At 36.3% G+C, this 26,624-nt stretch overlaps 1 protein-coding gene across 4 annotated transcripts in view; it reads left to right on the top strand.

The window, feature by feature from the left end:
- The window catches only part of LOC128884694 (BAI1-associated protein 3), a 188,311-nt gene that overhangs the window by 156,981 nt on the left and 4,706 nt on the right, over nucleotides 1-26,624 (top strand). For 2 of the 4 annotated variants that reach the window (XM_054138256.1, XM_054138255.1), the window contains 18 exons: nucleotides 2,196-2,342; nucleotides 2,479-2,523; nucleotides 4,454-4,610; nucleotides 5,342-5,545; nucleotides 6,368-6,526; nucleotides 7,013-7,182; nucleotides 7,279-7,386; nucleotides 7,469-7,618; nucleotides 7,972-8,023; nucleotides 9,370-9,411; nucleotides 14,165-14,307; nucleotides 14,775-14,991; nucleotides 15,591-15,665; nucleotides 16,196-16,309; nucleotides 22,489-22,704; nucleotides 23,699-23,914; nucleotides 25,955-26,149; nucleotides 26,278-26,522. In XM_054138256.1, the coding sequence (XP_053994231.1) occupies nucleotides 2,196-2,342; nucleotides 2,479-2,523; nucleotides 4,454-4,610; nucleotides 5,342-5,545; nucleotides 6,368-6,526; nucleotides 7,013-7,182; nucleotides 7,279-7,386; nucleotides 7,469-7,618; nucleotides 7,972-8,023; nucleotides 9,370-9,411; nucleotides 14,165-14,307; nucleotides 14,775-14,991; nucleotides 15,591-15,665; nucleotides 16,196-16,309; nucleotides 22,489-22,704; nucleotides 23,699-23,914; nucleotides 25,955-26,149; nucleotides 26,278-26,522 (2,655 nt within the window). The remainder of the gene's footprint in view (nucleotides 1-2,195; nucleotides 2,343-2,478; nucleotides 2,524-4,453; nucleotides 4,611-5,341; nucleotides 5,546-6,367; nucleotides 6,527-7,012; nucleotides 7,183-7,278; nucleotides 7,387-7,468; nucleotides 7,619-7,971; nucleotides 8,024-9,369; nucleotides 9,412-14,164; nucleotides 14,308-14,774; nucleotides 14,992-15,590; nucleotides 15,666-16,195; nucleotides 16,310-22,488; nucleotides 22,705-23,698; nucleotides 23,915-25,954; nucleotides 26,150-26,277; nucleotides 26,523-26,624) is intronic. The other 2 variants (XM_054138257.1, XM_054138258.1) reach the window with 2 other exon arrangements.

The raw sequence follows: 26,624 nt of genomic DNA, 5'->3' as shown, positions 1-26,624 counted from the left end.
GGAGAATCACGAACCTATATTCAATGGTTGCCTGTTTAAAATAGACGACTACTATATTCTGAATAGAGAATGTATCCATAGTAATCACATAAAGGAAGTAATCAGTGTCTATCAATGTCGTGATACTGTTACCATGTTATATGAGAAAACAATTTAATTATAAATACTTATTCAAAATCATAGTGAGCATCTCTATGTTACAATATTTACAGTAACTTAAAAAATAAAATTACTGTATACTTAATACTAGGAGAGAATATTTTTGGACATAATTCGCAGACTTTAAACAAATTATGTTCTGATTTGAAACTACGTCTACAGTAATCAAATAGAAAAAGGAAACAGTATATCAATCTCACGATGCTGTTACCATCTCATACCATAAAACAATTTAATTATGAATGTTTATTCAAAGTAATAGTAATTATTTCCATGTTAAAATATTTACAGTAATTTAAAAATTAAATGTATGTGTATACTTGATATTACGATGAAATATTGTAGGAATATCCTTGGATAAAATTCAGACCCAATAATCAGAATGATTAAAAAAAAGCTACATCAAATTAAAGCACGTTTAATTCCAAGCATACAAATAAATCGACGTTAAAACCGTTCCCGCATAAAAAAAAACTCTTCTGTCACTGTCAATAAACCCAGCTCCAAGACCGGTCACTCTTCGTTATTTAAAAACACCCTCAAACAAAAATATCACTGTTTCGAATCCAAACATGTATCACTTTCCATATCGCGATGTCCAATTCATCATTCACTGTCCCGAGGAATAATGAAAACAAAGTGGAACATTCTCGATATTATCAAATCTACCACTTTTCCATTCACGAAATCACTCTCCAAATTCTACTTCGGCACAAATTTCGCTAATGGTCATCGAAGACGACTACCGTCCGCGATCGATTAATCTTCCTATCATGGCAGTTGGAGGCTGGGACGCGTTCTCCAGTGCCTCGCCGCGACTGACACTTTCACAATGCGACGCGATAGCGGGCGAGGAGTTGCCGGATGCGGCAAGTTCTGTCAGAATAAGGCAGAATAAGGCCGCGTTCCATTCAGAATCACCTGTTCCTTGCCTCCCTCTCGCGAGCATTGTCTTCCCGTGGCATCGGGGCCAGTGAAGCGATTAATTCAGTCGCGAGGCGTCGAGGCGAGCTACCACAATCGCGGAGAGTGCGTCCACACGTTCGACCACGTGTCACGTTTTCGTCGTTTCCGGTCCCCGTCTAGACATCAGCCATGCCGAACGTGGAGAAGCTGGCCATGAAGCAGCTGGAGAGCCTGTGAGCACTGTTTTTGCCAAGACAGGATTTTTTGGAAACTTTGGTCTTGGCCAAATATTTTGCATATTAGGGATTCGATAAAAATTTATTTGTGGGATTCAAGACATTTTTTAATGGAGTTACTCGTGGTGATTTGCTGTTGAGGAATCTAGTACATATTCAGTAGTTTGTTGATAGCTATCAGATCTGGGCAAGTTTTAATTGATATGAAAATAAGAAATTAGTATACGGTGTAGTTTATTTCGGACTTTTATAATATCACTTCATAAGTACCTAGGTCTGGCACCTATCGCGTATTAGGAATTTGATAAAAATATGTCTGTGGGGTTGTATAAACCCCATTGCCCATTGAAAACATTGTACTCACAACAGAAATGTAATATCTTCAATTGTAATTCTCGTAGAACGATAGTGTGAAATTTTAATTATAATACAAGCCCCATTTAAAAATGATATTAATAATAAAAATATTATACCTAAAACAACAGTTTGGATCGCCAATTAAAACATATCCTTTATTGAAACAATTATATTAATACTAAACACACAACATGCAAAGTGACAATTTTCACATAACACGGCAATAATACCTGAGAACATAATACAAAACAAATTTCGCTTAAAAAAATTGCAAAACAATTTAAAAAAGTATCTAAAACCAACCTTACAGCATGTACAAATTACACTACCTTGCATAAATTGTCATAACGAATTTCGGTATTTAAAAAACCTCCAGAAAAAAAGTTCAAATATCCCTCGAACCGATACCGTGGAACAACCTAAAACCTCAGTTACCGTTAATTATGTAGCAATCCGTGTCAAACCGACAAACGCAACGGGGAAACAGTGAACGTCGAAGGACCCTGAGGGGAAGTTATTGTAGCTGCTCGAAATCAGTTTCAGGCTATCGTTCAAACGCAAGGAGCACACGAGCAGACGGGATCACCGAGAGTCCTTAAGCGGCGCGGTTCCGGCAAAGTTTATACGCGCGACCACGGTGAAGCCTCACACGCTGAGCCCGCGATGGAACGAGAAGTTTCGTTTGTAAGCAGCAACCAAGTGTTCCGGGTGACTTGTCTCCCTTCTAATTGATGTGCAATCGGAAACGCGTTATGTCGCGTTACGTGGAATTAAGTCGCGCAGACGACGTGAGCTAACGTTTCCGTGTTCTCCTTTGCAGCGACATCGACGACATCAACACGGACATCCTGCACCTGGACATATGGTGAGTAATGCCGTTTAAAATCGATACCCTAAACGGGCTATGGAAACAAGTTATCACGGACGGGCTGCAGGAATTGATTGGGCACGGCAGTTAAAAGGGTTTGTGTTCGCGTTTGAGGGGGTGAGACAGGGTGATTAGGATGTAAATGAGGTTTTTGTAATTTTTTTTGTTATTTTTTGTGGTAGATCATTAGAATAATTATTACGGATAGGGGATGAAATACCGATACCAGTGAGAGATTCTTTTTTTCATTTTTAATACGTGTACTATCGGAAATGGGCAAAATTCTTGTCCACGTAATGAAACATGAATAACGAATAGAAGACGAACAAGTTTCGGTGCGTTATTTGTTCGATGAAAATAGCAATCTGGATTGTACGTTCAAACGTTCAAAGCTTATCCGAATAACTGTTGAATCGATTGTACGACCACTACACAGGATTTTGGTTTCTCGTTTATGGACTGCGGATGCTTGTGCATGTACGGTCTGCAATATGCATGGCATTTATGCACAGGAAATGTAGATAATGTGTCAAGAATGTGTAAAATTTATATAAAATTATAATAACGTTCGTGTACGTATGAGAATATTATGAATTATTTTATTGTATTGAAATATGCAATACGTCTGTGCGATTTGGAAGCTTGTGTTGATGATAATTTGGCAATATGACGATGGTAACGATATGATATTGGCATTGCCAATATAACAATGTGACAATATTTTAATGTAACAATATAAACACATGACAATATGACGATCTAACAATATAATAATACGAGAATGATGACGTAGAATTACAATGTGGCAATGTGATAGTATGATAATGTGACAATATTTCAAACGTAACGATATGAACATATGACAATATGATAATATGATAATATGATAATATGATGATATAACAATATAACAATACGTGAATGACACCGATAATAATGATGTAGTAGAATGACAATGTGACAATCTGATAATACGACGATATAACGATGTGACACTGTCAATGACGATGTACCAACATAACGTTGCGACGATATGACAATATAACGATGCGATGATGTAACAATAATTAATTATATATGGGGCAAGTACGTGTGATAATAACGGACTATGGCGATGCCAATGACAATGAGCTTCGTTACAATTACGATGTAACGACTTGACGTTAACCATACATCACGCACATATTTTGCACATACAGTGGGTGTAGAATGTATTCGTACACCGATCAATTTCTCAAAAAGCTTTTGTGTGAAATTGTAGTTTCTTAACTTCTTTTTTTATAATCAATGATGTTTAACACATTCTCGGAAGTCTCTAGGTAGATATAGTCCAAACAACATTTACTAGTTAATATAATTTGTGAAATTAACAAAAAGAATGCGAAAAGTGGGTACAAGTATAGAAGCAATAAGTATTTGTACGATTCTTATGACGAACCATTAATTTCGCAACTTACATAAATAGCTATTTTTTTTTGTAATCTATCTATTCTAGAGATTTCCGAAAATATGTAGAATGTCATTGTTTATAAAAAATAAGTTAATAAATTAGAATTGTACACAGTTTTTTTGGAAATCGATCGTTATACGAATACTTTCTACACCCACTGTATATTCCATATTTGCATATACTCCGCGTACAAGTGCATACGTAACACATATTACTGATCCAATTGTATACATAATACACATTCTAGATACACGTATCTATAATGTATGCATCTTCGCATATGAAACGCGAACTCTTACGAACATCCACAGTCCAGCCAGCTGTTATTCGACTAAAATTCTGCCCAACTCCGATCCCCAACGGATAGAGGCTCACTTGTTAGGGTATCAAGTACCGTCTACCATTTATATTTCGCGTCCACGTACGTGCATCTACCGCTCGGAAGTATTTCCGTTGTCCTGACAGACATAGTTTTAGGGACCACGACGACGAGTCCTCCGTATTCGACGCGGTTAGCAAGCTGAACGAGGTGCGTGGCGTGAAGGGTCTCGGACGATTCTTCAAGCAGATCGCGCAGAGCGCGAGATCCGGCGGCCAGGATGACTTTCTAGGCTGCGTGAATATACCCCTTCAGGTAATTTCACCATTTCTGACGTTTATTTCGCCAATTTGCACGACGCCAGCACGCCATCGAAGATTCACGCTCTTGGTAATTCCGTCGAGCGCGATTGGGGTACTTTGGTGTCGTGACTATCGTGGCGCTAAGTCGTGATTGGAGTGCGATACCATAACGGTTAGACGCAATTTGATGCCTGATGGCGGTGATTACGCTCGAAGCTAAAACGATAGGACACTGCATCTAGTTTGCATTTTAGAATAGTAGCGAAACGTGAGGGCGTTGCTTGTTAGGAATAAATTGTACTCTTGGAATACTACTCGAAATACTTATTCCATTTAAAATAGAATTCTCGCTGCACAGAATTACAATCTCATGAGTTACTCAACTTCAGGATTAGTATGAAACGTCAAATAACACGTTTTCTTGTATTATAAAACAATTGACTTGTACTATCTCGCCATCCATAAACAGGTAAGCAAAGGATAGGACAGTTTTTAAACTACCTATAAATTTCAAAGAGTTGATAAGTTAAATAATATTAACACTGAGAATGGTTGAGTGAAAATATATTTGTATTTCTATTGCAATACTATTTGTAATTCTTTGAAATGCTACTATTTACGAATCTAACTATTTATGGTTGCTGAAAAGTAGTGTAAACAGAGAAAAACCTTGTCACTTGGAGCATTAGTTCTCCCAATATTTTAATTTATATTAATTACTAACTAAAATTAATTTGTTAAAAGGACATTCCAAGCACTGGGTTAAATCAATGGTACAAATTGGAAGGCAGAACCCAACGAAGCACTATTCAGGGGAGAATTAGATTAAAGCTGTGGCTATCTACGAGAGAAGACAGGGGAACGTCAGAAGAAGACAATTGGGGGGAGTTGACGCAACAAGAAAGACTTTACACCATCTTTCTAAACCATGAGATGACTAAGCAAGGGGTACGTGTTACCAAAGGGAAACAATATATTTTTTCTGTGTAATATAATGCTTCTGAATATACCAGAAATTGGTAACAAAATTTTCAATACTGATTTTCTTTTTAATAAGAATTGACAATGAAAAAGGGGTTGTATATGACAAGAAATTGTGGCGACGATGAGCTGACGCTTATGAGAATGTGAGAATGTTTCTTCGGTTGGTTCGAATGTTACTAAGGGTGAATGCATTTGTTTAAACAGAGTGAAAGAGATGTGTGAATTGAAGTGAGAAAGGTTTTCGTGGGTATGCTTGGGAGAACGAATGGCCAATTCGTAAGATGAGTTCTGTACAGGATCTCAGCAAGGGCAGACCTTACCCGACTCGCAGTTAATCCGCCACATTATCCACAAAATAAATAAGGCGGTTTTCCAAATAAGGCTGTAGAGTTTTGGTTTTTCATAATAAAATACATATTGTCAATATAGTTGTGATGAATATATTAATAAAAATATATATGAATATATTACATCAATGTGTGTACTATTTGTGTTTTATCGAAAAATAAAAATTCTAAAGTCTTTTGTTTTCATTGTGAATTACAAAGCATCTATACTTTAGAGGCAAATTATGTTAACTCCAAATTTTCTAAATTTGAGATAAACATATTAAGTTTCTTAACTGGTTAAATTATATTTCTAATAAGTATCATTCTAACATAATTAATTACTGTAGAGTCTAAAGTCAATATGTTATGAAGTGTATGAAGTGATACAGTAGAGAGCAAATTCATCAATGACTGATGTTCTCCATTTCAAATACATATTTCATGTTGCACCGTTTAGGCAGACTTCACGGGGGAATTGCCACAAACGGCACTAACCATTCTTCATCAACACGCCGTCCAAGGTGATGTCACGGAATTGCAGCAAGCACTAGTCAGATGGGTAGCGACGTCACGGCAACCATCCTGCGATCCAAGGATTCTTCATCGTCTTCTTCAGGTCTCTATCATTCTATATATCAATCATGAAAGTTAATTGTTCTTCTTGCTCCGTTTCTGATCACGTATGTAATACTTTTAAATTGAATCGGTTACTAATTAATTTTCTGAGCAATTTAAGTAATTGTATTAACGCAATAAATATCTTGGATAGTAAAACCCGAAGAGGACAAAAATATTATTAACAGGAAGAATCATTTTCATGAATTAATAAAAATATTATCATTGTTTTGAGAACTAATTACTTATAAATATATAAATACTTTTGATCTCCATCAGATTCAATGGCATAGTTATGTTGACAGAAACGTCATATTATTATACAAATAAAAATATTAAAATTATTCAGAAAACCAACTATTTACTAATTAATCTGACAATTGTTACTTATTATTATAAAGTAATGACAAAATCTGTCCAACGTTGGTACATGTTGTATCGATTATTCTTTATTATATTAAAACTTTCAATCATACTTGGTTTGCAGGAATTAGACAATTTATGGACCACGGATACGCTTTCCCGTGATGAGGAGCAATGCCTCACCGATTCCTTTAATGAATTTCTCGAAATCACGTTGAAGAAAGTTCGACAACATCGTCTGCTCTTTCCACCATTGCATCGACCATCGATCGCTAAGCTGGACTACCTTCTCAAGTGAGTGCATCACGCATAACAAAATCATAGAAAGCTAGCAGGTAAAAATAAGTGCGATAGATATTTCTAATTACAATTAACATTTATCTGTTCCAGATGTTTAGGGCTACTGTCGAACATGAAAGCCTTCCGAACTTGTTGTCCTTTCAACAAGGAAATTCGCGGAGAAATTATAACTGCCTTAAGAAACGGAACTCTCGACTGGTTGGTGGTGCATTCAATTTGATTTCTTTCGATTACGGTTACGGAGGTACGAGACTCCACCAACTATTCTCATTTGTTTCAGGTACCAAGACACGAGGCAGCAAACAATGTGTTACGATAAGGAGCCTGATCAGGATGCAGATAAAGTCCTTCAGGACTTCACGAACTTGGTAACGGCGTTACTAGTAGACTTGGAACAGGGGCTGACTTACTATAACAGTCTCTTTGAAAAGTGAGTGCTCTATAGTTTGGAAATTGCTGTATGAAATTTGGTTTAGTAACATAATGTGTTCACACAGTTTCTACAATTGTGTTATTTACGCGAAAGTTGCGCTATCCACTGACAAATCTGTAGTTATGTTTCTTGGATAGTTGAAATAGTTTTCCTCTTCTATTATTTATTTAACTCTTAGAAGTAAGAGCTTAAAAACAGAAGTAGACGAAATTGAATGTATTACAAAATCTTCGATTGCGTCATGATGAATAAGTTCGTCGCTATTACTTGCAGTAAATTTCTTGAATAAGCGGCAATGCGACGAAACATTTTGTTTGTTTACAAACGATAGATGAAATATTGTGTTTCAGTACAAACGGGGTGCCATATTTCTCGGCGGTGTACAAACAGCTGGATAAGCTGGTAAGCAATTCACACGAAACAGTAATCGTTCCGACATACGAAAGATAAACGAGAGATTAAAAATGTTCACTTTATAGCTCGCGACGATGCAAAATCAAAGCACACAATCATATAACACATGACTATATTTTATTCACTGTTTTGTGAAGCTGTATGTGCTATGTTTGGCTTATATGCTTTATTCAAGACGTCGATCGTGTTTTTTCATGTAAGAAGAAAAAATAGAATTCATAAGGAAAAACTGCATTCCAAAGTTTTATAAACAGTAGGCTTAATTGTTGTTAAAATTATACATAAAAAATGTACAAAATATGTAGTTGATAATCGGATCTAAATGGAATTTATAATTGTATTTTAGAGAATTTTAAATGTTTTACGTGTTTATATAATTAATTTCTCTCGTCATCTGCGAATTCGGTCGACGTCCTTGCATCGAAATAAATACAAGACATATTACTCTTTATGTATAGGGTGTTCCGTTTGAATACTTTTCATCGGGACAGGGTTTCACGTCTGTTAGTATTATTCGAGACTTTTAAGCGAAAGTAAGGAGCAATGCTTGTTGGTTACATTTTAATTTTTGGATTTGGGTCACCTTTAGAGAAGTGTAAATTAAAATAATTAATATTAAATTGATATTGGGAAAGTTAGATATAGACACGAGTATAGTGAATGGTATTATAATGGTTTCTAGTAATTTCATTGAATTAATTACTATTTTATTACATAATTAATGTGTTATTGCTAGGATACATTAATTATGTTGTTCGTTCAATATAATGCATTAAATGTTTTCAGTCCATAATGAATTAATCATTTCTATGCAATGTGAAACACTTCATTTAATAATTCCGAAACATTCTATTCAATATTTTCAAGTACACCCGTATCATCATACAACAATTAATATAAAAATAAAATGAAATTGATTGTACACATTTTTTATAGGACCGATAATTAAATATATCCTTACGATAGTGTAAGATCCATAATTAATAAATCTGGCTGAAAAGTTTATTATACCTGAACTTTAATTAAAACTGAGAAACATTGGTTCTTCTCTAACGCTTACAAGCCTCTTTGTTAATGCAAATAAAAATATTTAAAAATGTTTAACTGAAAAAAAGATGTCCAACTAATAACGATCCTAGTGTTTGAAGGTTTCAGTAATCGAAAGCATTGAGTGTTCTTTGCACCAGCACCAAATTGACTGATTGACCAGGGACACCCTATAAATAAACAAATCGCAGTGACCTGAAGGCCAGGTCGAATGGAAATCGGACGACGAGTTTGAAATGTCCGTCAGGTCATCGCGATCTTACTGTACACGAGATGTTTGTTCATAGCTGGCGGAACACGTGGCGAAACACATGGAGAACACTTCCGAGGTACTTTTTCATCGCCACCACGAAATGTTAAGCCCCCTTTTTTCTCTCTATCTTCTTTCTTCTTCGATCTCCTTATATATGTGATAACTGAATTGTCGTATCGAGACGTCCCTTGCTTTTATTTGCGTACGTTCCTTTTCGATGAACAAGTATAATCGAATCGAAACGATTGAAAACAAAAAAAAAACACAATTGTTTTATCGGAGCTTACATTTTTCCATTGGGCGCAAATAAAATGGAGGGCTGTTGATTAGCTGGTAGCTTCGAAACGTACTACACCAGTGTTTTCCAAACTTCTTTAGTCGTGAAACACTTTACGTCTGCGATAATAGCATTTATTAATTAACTATACAGTTTACATAAAAATATTATCATAATAATATCATATTATAAATCCTTTTTGCTTTCAATCATACTTTTGGTACAAAGGGTGGCAACCTTTTAAATACATTAATTTACACTAAACTCTTTGTGTACTCTTTGTTTAGAGAATCTAAACATAAATAAATAGTAACTTCACTAAGAGTGCAAAATAAAAATGTTTAATTTACAATTCATATTGCTACTTCTGTGTAGATATGCAGACTTATTATTAATCCATGCCACAATAATCATAAGCGAATAAAAATAATAGCAAGAATCATGATACAATAAATTCTAGAGTTTGTATCATTTCATATACATAAATTAATCTCTTCCTAAAACTATAATAGATAATCAATCATTTTGAGTGACTTCCCTGGGCCCAATGTAAATGATCAATGCATCTATAAACAATTTAAAAAAAAATAGTGCATTTCAGAAATACACCAAATTTCACCCATTTTTTATTTTTGTAATAATCAATCACGATTTTCACGAAACACCTGACCACGTCGCACAGTAACTAATGTTTCGCTGAACATAAGTTTGGGAAACGCTGTTCTACACCAAGAGTTACTTGTAAATATCGTTTCCTCTCGAGTTTTGTAGCGAGGAATTTTAGGACGCCCTGGAGTTGTAGAGATCTAAAAGGGTAATCCCACGAAAACTTATCTCGCCAGGACACAGTTGCTTACGTGGTAGAATTAGTCCCTGTTTAGTGGACGACGCTTGAATTTTAGGGAGTTGCGATGTAGTCTTTACCACTCGGTTAGAACTATGAATAAGTATTAACATGTTGAGGACGAAACGTGTAAGTAGGCACACGCATGTTGCTGTATGTAATTTCGTTGCACGCGAAGGTAACGTTCGCGAAGGATACGATTTGATGAGAAATTATTTTTGTAAAAATAAGTTTCGGACTTGAGAAATATAATAATATGATTAGGAATAAAATAGGAATATGGTTTAAGAGAGGACACCGCGATAAGGAGCTAAATATTAAGTGTAATTCGTGACTTTCTTATACAAAGACAAATTTACTTAATTTGTTTTAACTTTGGAAATATTTCAAGTAGGAGGAAAATGTATGAACAATTATACACTAATAAAAAAATACTTTTCTCTATAAAAATTATTTGTTTACATATTTTGTATATTCTCAAAAGATTAGTATTATGCATTAAATTCTGAAGGGTACTAGCAATAGAATGATTGAAAGTGTGGTGTTTTTTGATAAATTGACAATTAAATCGACGAGTAATTTTTCATGAAATCTATTTCTGCGGACCTTGGATATATTAAGGGGCCACAATACGAAGCATGATGTTGAATTTACTTTAACAGCTTCATGTTTCCAATAGAGATGGACAATCTTTATTTAATCTTTATCTAAACAAAAATTTCAAGTTTCGAACGAAAGATAACAAAGTTTCATTTATCATCTATCGAACAAAAATTACCTCTTTTATCTTCATTCAAATAATGTATCATTATATTTATTCGAAGCGAATGTACTCGACAAATGTCAGATTAGAATATCTATTCAAAATAAAAGCTAATTCGAGATACTTTTATTCGGTCAAATGAATATTTTTATTTGTTATTCACCAAATAAATTTAATTCGAATGGTTACAATTACCTAATACTCGTTAAACAAAGATATCTGTGATTATTCGAACTCTTCGAATAACGAATGAAGAAAAAATATAATTCCTTCATTCGATTTCTTATTTAAACAATTTATCCCTTAAGATTATGTCCATCCCTAGTTTCCAACAGGTGTACGCTAAACGTCACACGTTTTGCACGAGTTTTGCACGTAATTTGGTAGTTGCATGGAAAATACATTCAATCTCTGCATGCGCTCGGCTGTACGGCAAGTGACGCATCAGTCGTCGTTATGCACTCGTCCACGTAAATGAGTTGAACTACCTACAAATACAGCAATACTGGAGAACAATTTCATCGTCACTCTTTATCTCCCATGCAAAATACCATCTTAGCTTAGAAAATTGAATTTGTAATGATGAAATTAGATATTGGACAAAATTGTATTTAATCTATCCAAATTACTTTATGCAGGATCTACACAGGAGATCAAGGGTGCCGATTGATCTTTCTTCTGCACTTTCGACAGTTTATTGTGTTGCTACAGGGATTTTAATGAATTTTGTAAATAATTGGTAAATTACATAATATTGTATGGCTTATTCGATATATATCGTTTCGTAATATCTATATAATATTACTTACAATAGTAAAGTTAATTGCAAGTAAAATTAGAAGTGCTTAAAGTGGTACAAATTTATTATCGAAATAACTGTAAAAAACGTATTCAAAGAGTTATTCGAAATCTGAAATAGATAGTTGAAGTAGAAATTCTTTTACTTATTATATGTAATGTTTACTTTAGAAAAAATCTATAACAATCCTCATAGCAACGCGATAACACCCACCGCCGCTTGAACGTTTCTCTATAATCCCTAATTAACTTTTCTCTATTAGGTGTCCACCACTTTTGAGCAAGTTTTCATGCAAACAGCACTTAGGGCGTCTGAATTCTTCCCTAGAGCGTCAAAAGTGTTTCCTTTTTGTTGGAACTATATCTTCAAAAATATTTAATATGCAATTTCTTGTCATGAAAATAATGTATGATTATTTTCATCTTCCTCTAATGTAATCTGTCACAATGATTAATTAACCAATTCAGATATCTCAACCACGGTTATTATTCTATTTATCTCTACAAATGTCGTGGTTTTTAGAAAATAGAAATTGTTACTATTTGTTCCAAATTTATAGTTAATTATTTTATGACGTACACACATACATATATACACATGACCATATTTGACATTGACGTGTAACTCCATCATTTTTAGTCGGATCAACTTGAAATTTTCTGGATATATTTTTGAAATGTAATTCAAGAACATACTAAAACCGTGATAGTGTACATAAAAAAAAGAAGAAAATATTTCTTTATATAAAAAATATAAAAGAAATTTCGAATGAATTCTAGCTCGCTGTGCGCCGTTTCGAAACCCGCAAAGCGTCTATTGTATTCCTCGTTCACCGTTTTACCATCTCACGGTAATTCGTTTGACGCGCGAGCAGCTTCACAGAGTTCCATGCGAATTTCGCGATGGAATTGCGTTTATCATCTTGCGCGGCGTTGATGCGCGTTTCCTGGAAACGCGTGATAACGCTTTAGAAATCTGTTTTACAAAAGGTGTCCTAGTCACCGTAGCATATCTTAATTAATGAATAGTTAATAGACTAAGAAGAGTTTATCAAGTTATTTTGAAAATAAATTGATTAATGAGGAATCCACTTAATATTGACGAAAATTACGAGTCCCTTTCCCATAATTTTAATATTAGTTCTCGTTATACTTTGATCTTTGTACTAGAGTTTCATTTCAACTTAAAACTTTACATATTTGTATGCCTAACTTGAAAATAGAACTCAAGGAAAATTTGTGAAATAAGCGACATTGAAATTTTTCAAGTTTTGTAGAGCAGCCAAAAATATGAAACATCATTTCTAGTTATGAAAGCAAGCTTAAATGGCGAGAATAACTTTTTAATGAAGCAGTAACATTCTAGAACGTGCAAAAATATTAAAGCCACCCTTCAACGTGAGGGTGAAAAACATTCAATTCAACCGAGGGATTAAAAATACAAAATACATTTAAGTATATAAATAATTGTTTTAAAGCCTTAATCTTTTAAGAAATATTATAAAATCTTTGATCCTTTTAATAATCTTTCTTGTAGAATAGGTCAAACTTTAATAACTGAATATTTCAGAGAATAGTCATTTTACAATGCGATTAGATCAATTCTTTTCTATTCGAAATTCATTAATGTATACAATTTTACTATAAAAGCTGTTGATTCTATTTTTTTAAATGAGACATTTGTCTAAGATCAATCCTTAGACGTATATCAATACCCTTGAAGAAGTTACAAAACATTCCAACCCATTCAATACCCCGTAAAATAATATTCGAAAATACATTCAACCCTTAAACTTAAATTTGTTTAGCTCCACAGAAGTATACATATCCTTTACGTATGACTGCTCTAGAAATTTGAACAGTTTCGTTCAAATCGACTCTAGTTCTTCATCACATGTTCCTGACTTGTATCAATATTTGCAACAATTATAAGTAGACAATTACTCCTGCTCAGTATTAGTATTTGCAGTAATTGTAAGTAAAAGAGATTCCTGCTCAGTATTAGTATTTACAACAATCCCGTAGTACTAAAACTTGCGAGAAGTGAAAAAGTGGTGGAAATGTGAAACGACTTTTCAAAGCATTGGTAGAACTGCCGCACTGTCGATCGTGTTTGGCAATTTAATCTGAAGAAATGTGTTCGATAGATGCAAACTGAGCTTGGGGCAAGGGTCACCACCGCCTGTCTTCAGCTTCATGGTCAAAATGCGGACGAATATGTGCTACCACCGGGGGCGGAGATAGGAACACCGATGTTCGAGCTCTACCTGGCTCTTCAAGATTTCGTAACGTAATTATCAGTAATATTCTTACCAAAGTATCATCTAACGTAAAAGTAACATAATAAAATATTCGAGAAAATGAAAAATGAATACAAATTATTTATGTTAAGTAGCCTCGTAATTTGGACATTTAATGTTATTTTCTTTGGGTCGCAAAGAGAGCCCTCTTGAAAATACTTCTTTTATGTAATAGAAAAAAATTAGAAAATATTTATACGATCAATATCGTACAATTAGAAGCTTCGATTAGTCTTTTTATTTGTGAATCTCGCAATTCATTTTTATTTCATCTCAAATGCTTTTTGTAAATAAATTCGATTGCTTCTTGAAACTAAAAATATCACGAAGAAGATGGCTTATGAAAATTCATGAAAATTTCACTAATTATACGCTTTGAGACTCGAAGAACTTAGAAATAAAATAGATTATCAAAGTATGATAATTATTCCGACTGAGGGGGAAGCATCAATTTCAGTATGAAGGAGAACCTGCCACCGTCCGACCATAAAACTTTGGGGATTTGCTCGTATTACGAGTGGTTCAGACCGGCTGTCGACAAGTGGTTGGATCTCGCCAAGCTAAAAGCGATCCAGCGTGTCAGAAAATCGGCTGATCTTGATCGAATCTGCACTGGTGAATACATAGTGAAGCACTGCACGTCCGCCATTGATGTCACTGCTTGCTTATATCAGGTACATCGACAAAAGATATTTAAACCTAGTTCAGTGGAATAAACCATACATTCGATGCATTTTACAAGTAAAAAATTGTTACAAAATTGTTCAATTCTTACAGCAGCACTCCTAACAGATTGTTAGATAAAAGTAATTTCTATAATAGACAGATAATAAATTCAATATTAATTATAGAAAGAAACCAGAGTCCATGTAAGGAGAGTCAACAAATATTTGAAATAATTTACTCTGTGACGTAGGTGTTATTCTAAAACGTCTGACTATTGAAATATGATATAGTATGTTTACATAAATGGATACGTACGACGATAGTTAAACATTTTCGGATAATACATATGTATGTCACATGGTAAATAGTTCAAATATTTTTATATCTTTTTTACATGAAGTGTAAATTTGTATATACGTAAAATACAATTCATACTTTGTTTATTAATGAAATTTTAATAGTCATCAAATACATAGATCTGAAATGACAGTCAATATTGTTTTTAAATATATATTGTAGTGTTCATTGACACTACTTCATTGAAATTAAGTTAAGTTTATCAAAAGGATGAACAGCACATTTTTCTAACTCTAATAAATGCTTCCAGATCAAAGAGTTCTGGAAAAAGTTGGCCTGGCCAGATATTCCTGGATCTTACAACTTGGTCCTGAAAGTCATCGATGTGAGTACTACGATTCTGTATATAATAGATATAGTAAAATTTCAATTAATTTCATGTTCTTCTATTTATTATTTCTTCGTTGGTTCATATATAAATAATTCAAAAATTCCTCAAGTTATAAATAAAAAGTTCCAACTTTGACCAGTTTTAACAATTATGAAATGCTGAAACTCAGTACTTGGTAGTATATAAAATTATCAAATCTAGCATATAGTAATTTAAAAAATGATTAAATTTCGTATTTAAATAAATCATAAAATCATTGAATCTAATATCAATTATAAAATTATGAAATTACATATTGTGACATATATAAATTTACTAAATCTTGTACATAATAATCTGATTTAAAGCTACCCCTACCTTTACTCCACGTGTACAGATTAGAATTAATATAATCACTTCAGCGAAATGCTCCTTCCAAACCCCGTTACATCAAAGCATACTCCGTTTTCAGACGTACCCTTTCTCGATCCACTAACCATATCGAGTTTTGAACAGTTTCTCCAAGTTTTCCATTTGCATTGCAGGCGATATGCAGCTCAGCGGCGTATTACGCGGAGCTTACTCACCAGAAGCTGGCCGACGCTGGCTATTATGATGACCAGACGCCTTATAAGACTACTGACGAGGTAATCGCTCAGGTAGAGACCGCTTCGCAATTTGTATGACACAACACTGCTTCGCAAACTAGCTTTAGGTGTCCCCCCAGAGCGTTCCACCACGCGAATGGATCACGTTTCTTCTTGAGTACGCTTGAACATTACGCACTGTGCCTGGCAAACTGTAGAACATTAGCTCTGCAACTAAATATCGGAATGGCGCAACCAAATGATAACATAGAGCAGCTTACGAGCATGGACAACGCTGGGAGGTGCCTTAAGAAAGAAAATCACATTAGGAGGCCAAATATATTTTATTTAATAACGAAAAATTTGCTTAATTTTTGTACACTTTGAGAATATTTTAAATATGTTTGCCAAGTACATTTTGCAATTTGAGCCACATAATACTTGACCTCCTTATGTGGTTCCCCTCTTTATTACAAGATAATGACTAATATCGAATTTAAAACTTCCTGTTTGAGATTTTTCTGTTACTCTTACTATTTTTGTTCAATACAGATGAACATTTATTTGGGCGCTCTTTAAGTTGCGACGAAAGGTATAAGCTACTTGTTTCGTTTACAACGCGATTCAAATACGCGAATCCGCGGGGTTGTAAGGCCCGTTACTATGAGTAGTACGTCGAAGACTTGGAACGACTCGTTAGATTATTTGTGAGGGTTTTGAAGATACTCATAGAAGAGCGTGTGAGATACTGACTTCCGTGATCGACCTCAGGAACCTCCTTAGCGAGAGGGTGGACTTCCCTTTCCTTTCGCTATTTCCCAAAACACACCCATAGGATCCTGTTTTGGTAGGAGGTCTTTGGTGTTGCCAATCACGGAAGTCCTTCTAAAGAGAAGAAAGTTGCAACGCCCTTGCTTCATTCTGCCCATGAAGTCGATTTTCTCAAGGGCACCAAATGTGCAAGGCGCACAAATGCTGTAAATCTAAGTAAAAGATTTGCGTTCGGTTCGGCGCGTGCTGCCGCGAAATAAGGCAATAAATGGTCAAAGTGTAGGAAAACATTTGGTCGGCAAATGCTTGACAACTCTACAGTTGGCCGCCGCATGGTCAGGACGCCCCGTGGCCCGAAAGTTCCGAATGTACCCTCTTTTATGACTCTCAAGTAAGCACTGAGTCGTCTTACCTGAGAAGTCGTTGAGGGTCGAGATGGTCCGTTAAATCTAGAATGCGCAATACGCAACACTACTTATTATGTATACCAGTCTTGAATCGGTGGTGAACGCTTTTCATGGTATAACACTCAAGTTTGGATAATAGAGAAATAGTTGAGATTCTTGATGGTATTGGTGCCACCAAAGTGTGTATACAAACACTGCAGATGCCTATTCGCATTCTAAACCTAAGTGTATATGATTGACATATTTATAACTTTTTCTATTTCTTGATGTCATCTCTTTCCGTCGTGCTTGATGAAACAAACTAATATTACTTTATTTTCTATCTATTCATCATTGTGTCTAAGAAGTAACACTTCTTACATCATTCCACGCACCCACTTTTTTTTATGCATTGTCAGTTTCATGTGGTAAATCTCTTTTGATATTGGACAAGAAATAGTAAAAGTACAATTACTTTTAAAGGACGGTTTGTTTAAGTTCCTCCCTGATTACGTATGAATTTTAAGCATCACGACGTCGCACAGTGTGATATTTCAGCGATCTAGCTGGACAAAACTTATGTGATCAAATATCTCGGAAACTATTAAGTGTAGGAAAAAATGTTGTACATGAAAATTGTGTATCTTTTAACGACAAATTCGCGTATATAATTAGATTTCAGAAAAATTTATTTTTATAAATTATGTGTTAACATTAATACATTTTTACTGCAAAATGTTAGTCAATTTTTACGACAATTTATGTATGCAAACTACAGACCAAACTACGGAATATGTATTTTCTGAAATTTTGTTTTCTTACATTATGTTAATGCAATAATTCGATAATGAAACTTATCATGACCTATTGTAATAACGGGCATATTTAATATTTTTAAAAGGTTTAAGAAAAACTCTTACTAGCCTCGGTCTTAAATCTAATCGATTCAGTGAGGTATAAAGATATTAACTCCATTCGCGACTCAACACCTAGTCTTCAAACCTATTAGGGATCCGTTCCTTTTCTCAAATGTGTCTGTTGTGTTCCAAGGGGTGCTCAATTTGCAAAACTAAATCTTTATTGAGCCACTTGTGGTGTCTTTTGAAAACATATTCCCTATTCCGACAATCTTTTTGTTATTTTATATTTTCATTTTGGAAGAATGGTCCTTCATTTTTTTTAAATTCAATTTCTGAATTGTCTTTGACATTATTGACATTCAATTCTTCAGTAATATATTTCGAGAATGTTTCCACATTTTTAAATTTTGGTTCCAATTCTATAAGTCGAAAGTAGTGGAGCAACTGTGTTGAACTTTGTTCGGAATATAAACGCGATCGTCTTGTAATCGAGGTATTTTGCGGGAGATGGAAAGTCAGGGTACGGGTCGCTTGAATGAATCAGGCCGTTTCAAAAGCTTAAAGTTATTATTACTAACTACCAAACAAAGTTATTACGAAAGTATGTACAAGGGAGAGTAAACTAAAACTAGAGATATTTTTCGGAGGCGTCATTTACCTTACGGAAATCTATGCAATATCTTGGCTTGCCGTCTTTTTTCCGGTCTATTACCACTGGCGAGCTCCATGGGCTCTTGGATGGACGTACTACTCCGGCTTTAAGCATTTTGTCTAATTCCGCGGACATTATTTGCTGTTTTGCCGGATTGCATGGCCTGTGACGTTGCTTGATCGGTATTTCGGATTTTAGCCGGATTTTGTACGTTATTAAAGGGGTTACTCCTTTTACCTTGGAGAATAACGCCTTTTCGGATTTCAATAGCCTTTCTAGCTGTTTTTCTATTTTCGGTTAATAGATCCGTTAGACTCTGGAGGTTATCAACTGCGCAGATACTTGGCGCTCTGTTGATTCCCGGTTTCAGTTCACAGTCGTTTATTAGAACTTTATGTTAAGCCTTTGTAGAATGTCCATGCCCAGCAGTACGTCGCATCCTAGTGTTCCCATAACGAAGAATGTATGCTGCAATGTTTGCCCTAAGATCTTGATTTCTCCGGTTGTCGAGCCTGTTAGTATTGTCTCTCTTCCATCGGCCAATCCTGCATGCCATTGGTCCGATACGTACGTCCAACGGGCTGTCTCATAGTGATGACGGGTGTGGCCATTGACGAATGAATTTTTCAATCCGGTGTCTATAAGTGCCAGGCACTTACAGTTTCCTACTTCTGTTTCGACGTAGAATCTTTCTGTTTCCTGGGTCGGCTTCATGTTGGGCCGGCCCTTACATCGTTTCCCAGCTTCGGACAGTTGCAATCCCGTGACAGTACATTGTCTTTTCCACACCATGAGCAGAATTTGATAGGTGTGTTTCTACAGTTCATTCGACTATGGCCTCTTTTCTTACAGCGCCAACAACATTCCTTACAGTCGTAGGCTTTCGTTACGGTCATCGGTACGGGTTTGGGAACTGGTTGATATGCCCTTGTCTCCTTGTGAATCTGACGGAGTCTCTAGTTCCTCCGCTCTTTGTACGATGTCGTTTATATTTCTTATTTCGCCTCGCCGTATGTGTAGCCGATATACCGCCTTCATTTATTAGTATATCGTATCTATCTGGCGTTCGGTATCGTAACCTCTCCTACGTCTCATTAACGTTGAGACGGCGAGAGTAAAAGAGCGTATGGATTCTCTTGCTCCTTGGCGGCGTTCAGTAATTTGGCGGTCTAGATTCCGGAATTCGTTTAGAGGCAGGAAATATGCACGTAAGTTTTCTTGTACGTCTCTCCGGGTTAGGTTCTCCTTTGGTAGGTTGCGGTACTACAGCTGAGCGTCGCCTCTCAAGAGTTTTGGTAGTCCTGTCAGCAGTTGATCATCGGTGAACTGGTATGCCTTCTGGAGTTCGTCTACGCGTTCTAGGAAGGTATATAGGTTATGCCCGTCGAAGTGGCATCTCCATTTCCTCATGGATTCCAGAGTCCTGACGTCTTCTGGTACCGGATTCCCGAGCATTACGATGCGTTCTATCTGGTTGCTCGTTTGAGCCTGGTCGGTTGCGGTAATGCCCGGTTCATTCATGTCTTCGTCTTTCATCCTTGCCGTGTCTTCATCAAACCCTACGGGATCTGGTGGTTTGAATCTGAACTGGTTTTCGTTCTGCCGTACGTATTGTACTAGACGTTGGCGTAGCGTATCTACGTTGCCGGATGTGTCCAATCCATATTTCACCAGTTCTTCCAGATGATCCTTCCTCTTGAGGTTGTAGACCCATGATACTCTGACCATCTGCTGCGTTCGCGGTGGAATCGATTGTTTACAATAGGTGTCAGTGTAACCGCTGTATCCTAACCAATAGTGTACCTAACTTCGTTCGGGTGTCGTTTTGCAGTCGCAAACTTACTATAGAGTCTCTTTGAGTCCCTGTTCGGGCGCCATGTAACCGAGGTATTTTGCGGAAGATGGAAAGTCAGGGTACGGATCGCTTGAATGAATCAGGCCGTTTCAAAAGCTTAAAGTTATTATTATTAACTACCAAACAAAGTTATTAAGAAAGTATGTACAAGGGAGAGTAAACTAAAACTAGAGATATGAACTACTGGATCGGATCCTTACTGTTAGCCTGAAACATAATAACCAGAGTACTGTATCAGTAAGTTTGCGGTGGTGTATCGTTTGGGTATGTGCGGGTACAGGTGCTATCCGATTTACAATGGTCGATTGTTCCCTTAAAGGTGGAGCACCTACCGCTAGGGGTACAATTGCCGTTTGAACGACCAGGCACCGGAGCGCCTAGTGGCTGGCCGGTCGGATGGCTCGCACGCGGATCGGGTAGGTGTGTGCGGACGGGGTCGGCCGGCTTTCTTCGCGGCGGTGCGCCTACCGTGGAGAAACTGGGAACTGCTCTTCGTTTCGACTACGGGGCGCCAATAGTCGATCGTCTGGGTCGGGAGCTCGCTGTATCCTGGGGCAACAGGGCTATAGCGAGAGTCAATTCGTTGCGTCGTACTCGGGATATCACCTATTAACTGGAGGCACCTAGCTAGCAGGTGACTGCCCAAGTCGGAGCACCGAACAGACTGTGTTCTGGCTTCCCGCGTACAGCCTAATATACCCGTATCCCGCAGCGGTGCTCGCGTCGCCGCGGTTGCGCGCACCGCTTCGTTCGCGGTCACGTTTGCGCGAGTATGCCGAGGATGGCCGGGGTGCGGTAATCGAGGGGTACTCGTCGCAGTCTCAGAAAATAAAATAATTCGAAACTGTATTTTTTTATTGTTGTAATAAAGACATATTGTAAATATAATACCAGTAAACAATTTTGACAAGATCCTCCAATATTTCTCGGGTAGGCGATATCATGTGTACTTTTTTAAGATTCCGATTTTCGCATGACTTGCGTTTTCTCAATTGTAATTCGAAATATTTAGATTCCAAAAGTTCTAACCTATCGGACTTAAAACACAAATCATTTTTCTTTAATTTGAGGCTAATTATATGCGAAAATATCAATTACTCTTCAATGGAGAACGATTTGAATTTAGATAGTCGGAACGAGATGCAGTTCCCCTACTGGTTTGCAATTAAAAAATTATTAGTTGTCCACATTTGTCCACGTTCTGACTGCTTGTGTTCGATAGCCTATGAGTCTAGCTTTATGCACAAAAAACGTGCATCTTCAACACGATCAAATACTATGTTAAAAGTCTAATCATATCTCGAGAACAGTCGTTAAAAAACAAGTTAACTGTTACAAAAGTTTAGAAGGCCAATAAAATGGATTTTGAAGAAAACAAAACGTGTGAAAATATCTTGGAAGACATACAAATTTAATACATCCACCCAAATATCATTAGAGGATACTGGTACAATGCAGTTGTGAATTGAAGTCAAGCGAACGATACGCGTCCATAGGATGAAACACTGTGTGCTCGAAGTTCAGACCCTATTAATTAATAACTATACCTTATTTTTTGGAATAATATTTACGTTTTCTGGTGAAATGGACATTCTATTCTTGATTTATAGTATTCATAAACACATTTGAAACATTTCGAAAATTACCTTTTGTCCAGCTAGATCGGTCAAATATCACACTGTGCCTCGTTTCGTTTTGGATCGTGATACCATAATTCCGTTCCATAGATGTGCGTAGCCATAAACGGGCTCGAGTACGTTCGAAGATGGCTTCTGGATTTAGGAGAGGAGCTCCACGTCGATAAATTTTTGACAGCCTTGGAGTGTCACGCGGGGGAGTCTGCTCGTATACAGTGGAGGACCGCTTTGACGTCACCGCTGGAACAGACACCTGGACAAATGTTGCTCTTCATAAACCAGATCGTTTCGAGGATCGGCACGAAGGTTCGTATCATCAAAGGAATATCAAAATGAGGATTGTACGGTTTATTTTTTATTTATTACTGCTTCAGGAATTCAGTTATAAATTCTTTCAATGTAGTATTTTTTAAAACGAGAGAGCCTTGCTTTTAAGGGGAACAATTTACAGTTCAAACGAAGTGAAGGAGAAAGCTTTTAAAATAGGAAAATGTGGATAATAATAATTTTTTTTTATATTAAGAATATAAATGTATCTTTTTAGCATTAAATATTCTACTTTTGGGGCATGTAACCATTGCTCCCTTCTTACATTTCAAAACGTGAAATATGTAATTGGAAAATTTGTTTATTTTTACAATATTATATTATATTATTAAAATAGAATTAAAACAGCCTATTTAATATTTAGCTTTTAAATTATGTATCCATTGTGGACGTGTAATTTTGTTAACGTGGAATGATGTTAAGGGGAGAGCATGGGGAGTAAGAGCGTAGGTATACATTTTATTTGAGAGAAAAACTTTCGGCTTGCGCAAAACATAGGTTTTCGATGGCTTTGTAGGCCATACGGATAAGGACATCAGTCCTTAGACCAGAATCAACCTCGCTAGGGTCGCAAAATGCGCCCGGTTATGCAGGTAAACAAGGACGGGTCGACTCTGTGGTCGCAACGCCACGCAAGCACGAAAGTTCGCGTAATTGGAAATTTTGCCAAAGAAGGGGAAGGGATAAGTCCGACGTATTTTTCTGGGTTGAATGGTCGAAGTCGCAGTCGCGTCCAAGCTCTCCAAGCCCTTACCTGATAGAGGTTAATTAGACCGAAACATAAACTCGAACATATGTCTCCTGTTATCTGGCAGGCAACAATAATGAATCACAAAGAAGTTCCATACGTCAAGAGTGTTTCCTTTGATTACTGAAGGAAATGAATGAAGTGTGAAAGGAAGGATGTTTGGAACGATCTCACGCGATCGGCGGAAGAACGTGAAATCTGAGACGTTCTTTGTTTGATTGCCAGATGAGACCACCCCTGAAGAAGGCGATGTTCCATCTGGCTTGGTCGCCGGATAGTCTGCCCACGTCAGAGGCCATCTCGCCGTTGCTGGAGTATTTGGACGTTCATCTAGTGGCGCTTAATTCGGCCTTGCTCACCGTGAACTTCCTTAGAGTCCTCCAGGACATCTGGGAGGTCGTTCTAAGCGAACTGAGTAACCAGATGGACGGAAACGCAGGTGTAAGTAGAAATTAATTTATCAAAATGACATTGCTTGGGAGGAGAAAACCTCATATTTAATCCTAAAAGTAACTCTGCTATTGTGGAATTATTTCTGGCAAAATGGCAATGTGTAATATAAATATTTTATAAACATATTTGGTAAAATAGATATTTTAATAATATTTCCGTAAACTTTCATGAAAATATATTGCTGTATGTAGGAGGTATAAGCATACTTGTACTATGCTACTAGAATTTCCTAGTTACATATATTGGGGTGGATCTTTCTCATTCTATTAAATAAAATCATAATTAAATAGAATTTTTTTCTGACAATATGGAACGTGTAATATTAATGTTTCATGTAAACAGGGTGTCTACGCATAAATCCGGACATACGCAGGGTGTCAATTCTCCAACAAATTTCCAACAAAAAATTACTCTTAGACATTTTCTTTGTGTCGCCTTATTCTCGAGAATTTTCACTTTTAATATTTTTTCTGCGCTTACGATTTGACATTCTTTAAACGGCCGTAACTCCACTAAATTGCAGTGCAAACTTAAAAATCAGTACACCATTCGAAAGAGCGTTAAATTTTCACACCTCCCTGATGCAAAATCACAATTTATTACGTAGGCTTAATAAGTGAAAAATTAGGTCAAACTTTACATTCTGACAATTTTAAAAAATTTGACTTTTTCTCTATCCGTTTTTCGGTTTTAAATACATAGTTGTTTGGCGGGCATTCCTCGGAATAAACTTCCTCGAAATTTCAGCTTTTGAATGGTACAGTAAAACAAAATTCTATGAAAATGACGTTTGTATGCAGAAAAGCAGACGTTTTTAGGTGAAAATCAACATTTTTCAACAAAAATCGACTTGTCACTTTAAAATTAGCTTGACGTCGGGTTTGATGTATTTTTTGGTGACACTCCCGAGTCTCCCAAATTAGGAAAAAAACTTTTTTTTTTTTACACCTCAAGCCTCTCTCAGCCGCGTGTAGAGCGTGAGTGACAGGTGAATAATAATTGTTTTTGAACATGTATCCATAGAATTTTCATTTTTAGAGACTATTTAAGCAAAGTCTACCTCGGTGTACCGATAAATGATATGAAGATTGCAACACGATCGATCTCACAAAGCAAAAAATCGATGTTTTCGGCACAGGAGATCAAATAAAAGAGTTTAAATTTGAAAAAAATAATTTATTGGAAAAAAACAAAACTTTGATGTGTCAAAAAACCAGTTTTTTTCGTAATTGGGGAAACTCGGGAGTGTCACTAAAAAATACATCAAACCCGATGTGAAGCTAATTTTAAAGTGACAAGTCGATTTTTGTTGAAAAATGTTGATTTTCACCTAAAAACCTCCGCTTTTCTGCATTCAAACGTCATTTTCTCCCTAAAATACCACCGTACAATTTTTTTTGACAACACCATTCAAAAGCTGAAATTTCGAGGAAGTATTTTCCGAGGAGTGCCCGCCAAACAACTATGTATTTAAAACCGAAAAACGGATAGAGAAAAAGTCAAATTTTTAAAAATTGTCACAATGTAAAGTTTGACCTACTTTTTCACTTATTAAGCCTACGTAATAAATTGTGATTTTGCATCAGGGAGGTGTGAAAATTTAACGCTCTTTCGAATGGTGTACTGATTTTTAAGTTTGCACTGTAATTTAGTGGAGTTATGGCCGTTTAAAGAATGCCAAGTCGAAAGCGCAGAAAAAATATTAAAAGTGAAAATACTCGAGAATAAGGCGACACAAAGAAAATGTCTAAGAGTAATTTTTTGTTGGAAATTTGTTGGAGAATTGACACCCTGCGTATGTCCGGATTTATACGTAGACACCCTGTATAGCGAAAGTACATATGTAGAATAATATTTCTATCAATTTTCATATAAGTATACTATTGTGGATGTAAAATATAAATTGATCTACTTAAGTAACACTTCGAGAATCACTCTCTGTACAATCAGTTAGTGAAAATAATTTTAGAATGCAATCAACTCTTGAAGTATGAAATGGTTTACTTTATTTTAAATATCTTCTTGCAGGACAAGCCTGCGATGTTTTACGAGAGGCTTCACGAGGCCCTGGACTTGCTGATGAAGTTCTTCCACGCAGACGAAAAGGGCCTGTCGTATAATTCACTTCGTTCTCAGAGTTTCATGAACGTGGAGGAACGCTTGCAGTACCATAAAATGGACACCTCGTTCTTAATCGATCGATACTATCAACAACGACTTCAGGTTCCTCTAGAGTTCAATTTCTGTATCGCCATAAACCCTAAACTCGTACTGTAGCTACAATTAAACATAGCTACAGCCACTAAGGGTGTCTAGACTAGAAGAAAGATCTGACCGAGAATTCGTTTCAGGACCAACTGAACACCGTCTCATCGGAATACGGTGTTCTAACAGTGATGGCGTACCTGAATCACGACTCCCTGTGCGTTGAAGTTATAAATGCCAAAAACGTGATACCGTTAGACCCGAATGGTTTCAGCGACCCTTTCGTCATAATCGAACTTTTGCCACGAAGAGTCTTCGAGCACTGCACCGAGCAGCGAACCAACGTCAAAAAGAAGACTCTGAACCCCACTTTCGACGAGTGTTTCGAATTGTAAGTCATCGCATAAGTTTATTCTTAAAAAGAACAATGGTTTAGATGTACTAACTTTTATTTACTGATAGTTACATGATTCACAAGGCTAGTTAGCTCTAC

Source organism: Hylaeus volcanicus, chromosome 2 (genome assembly GCF_026283585.1).
Source record: "Hylaeus volcanicus isolate JK05 chromosome 2, UHH_iyHylVolc1.0_haploid, whole genome shotgun sequence".
Taxonomy (NCBI): domain Eukaryota; kingdom Metazoa; phylum Arthropoda; class Insecta; order Hymenoptera; family Colletidae; genus Hylaeus; species Hylaeus volcanicus.
Note: the sequence above shows the minus strand (reverse complement) of the source record. Positions and strands in the feature narration are given on the sequence as shown.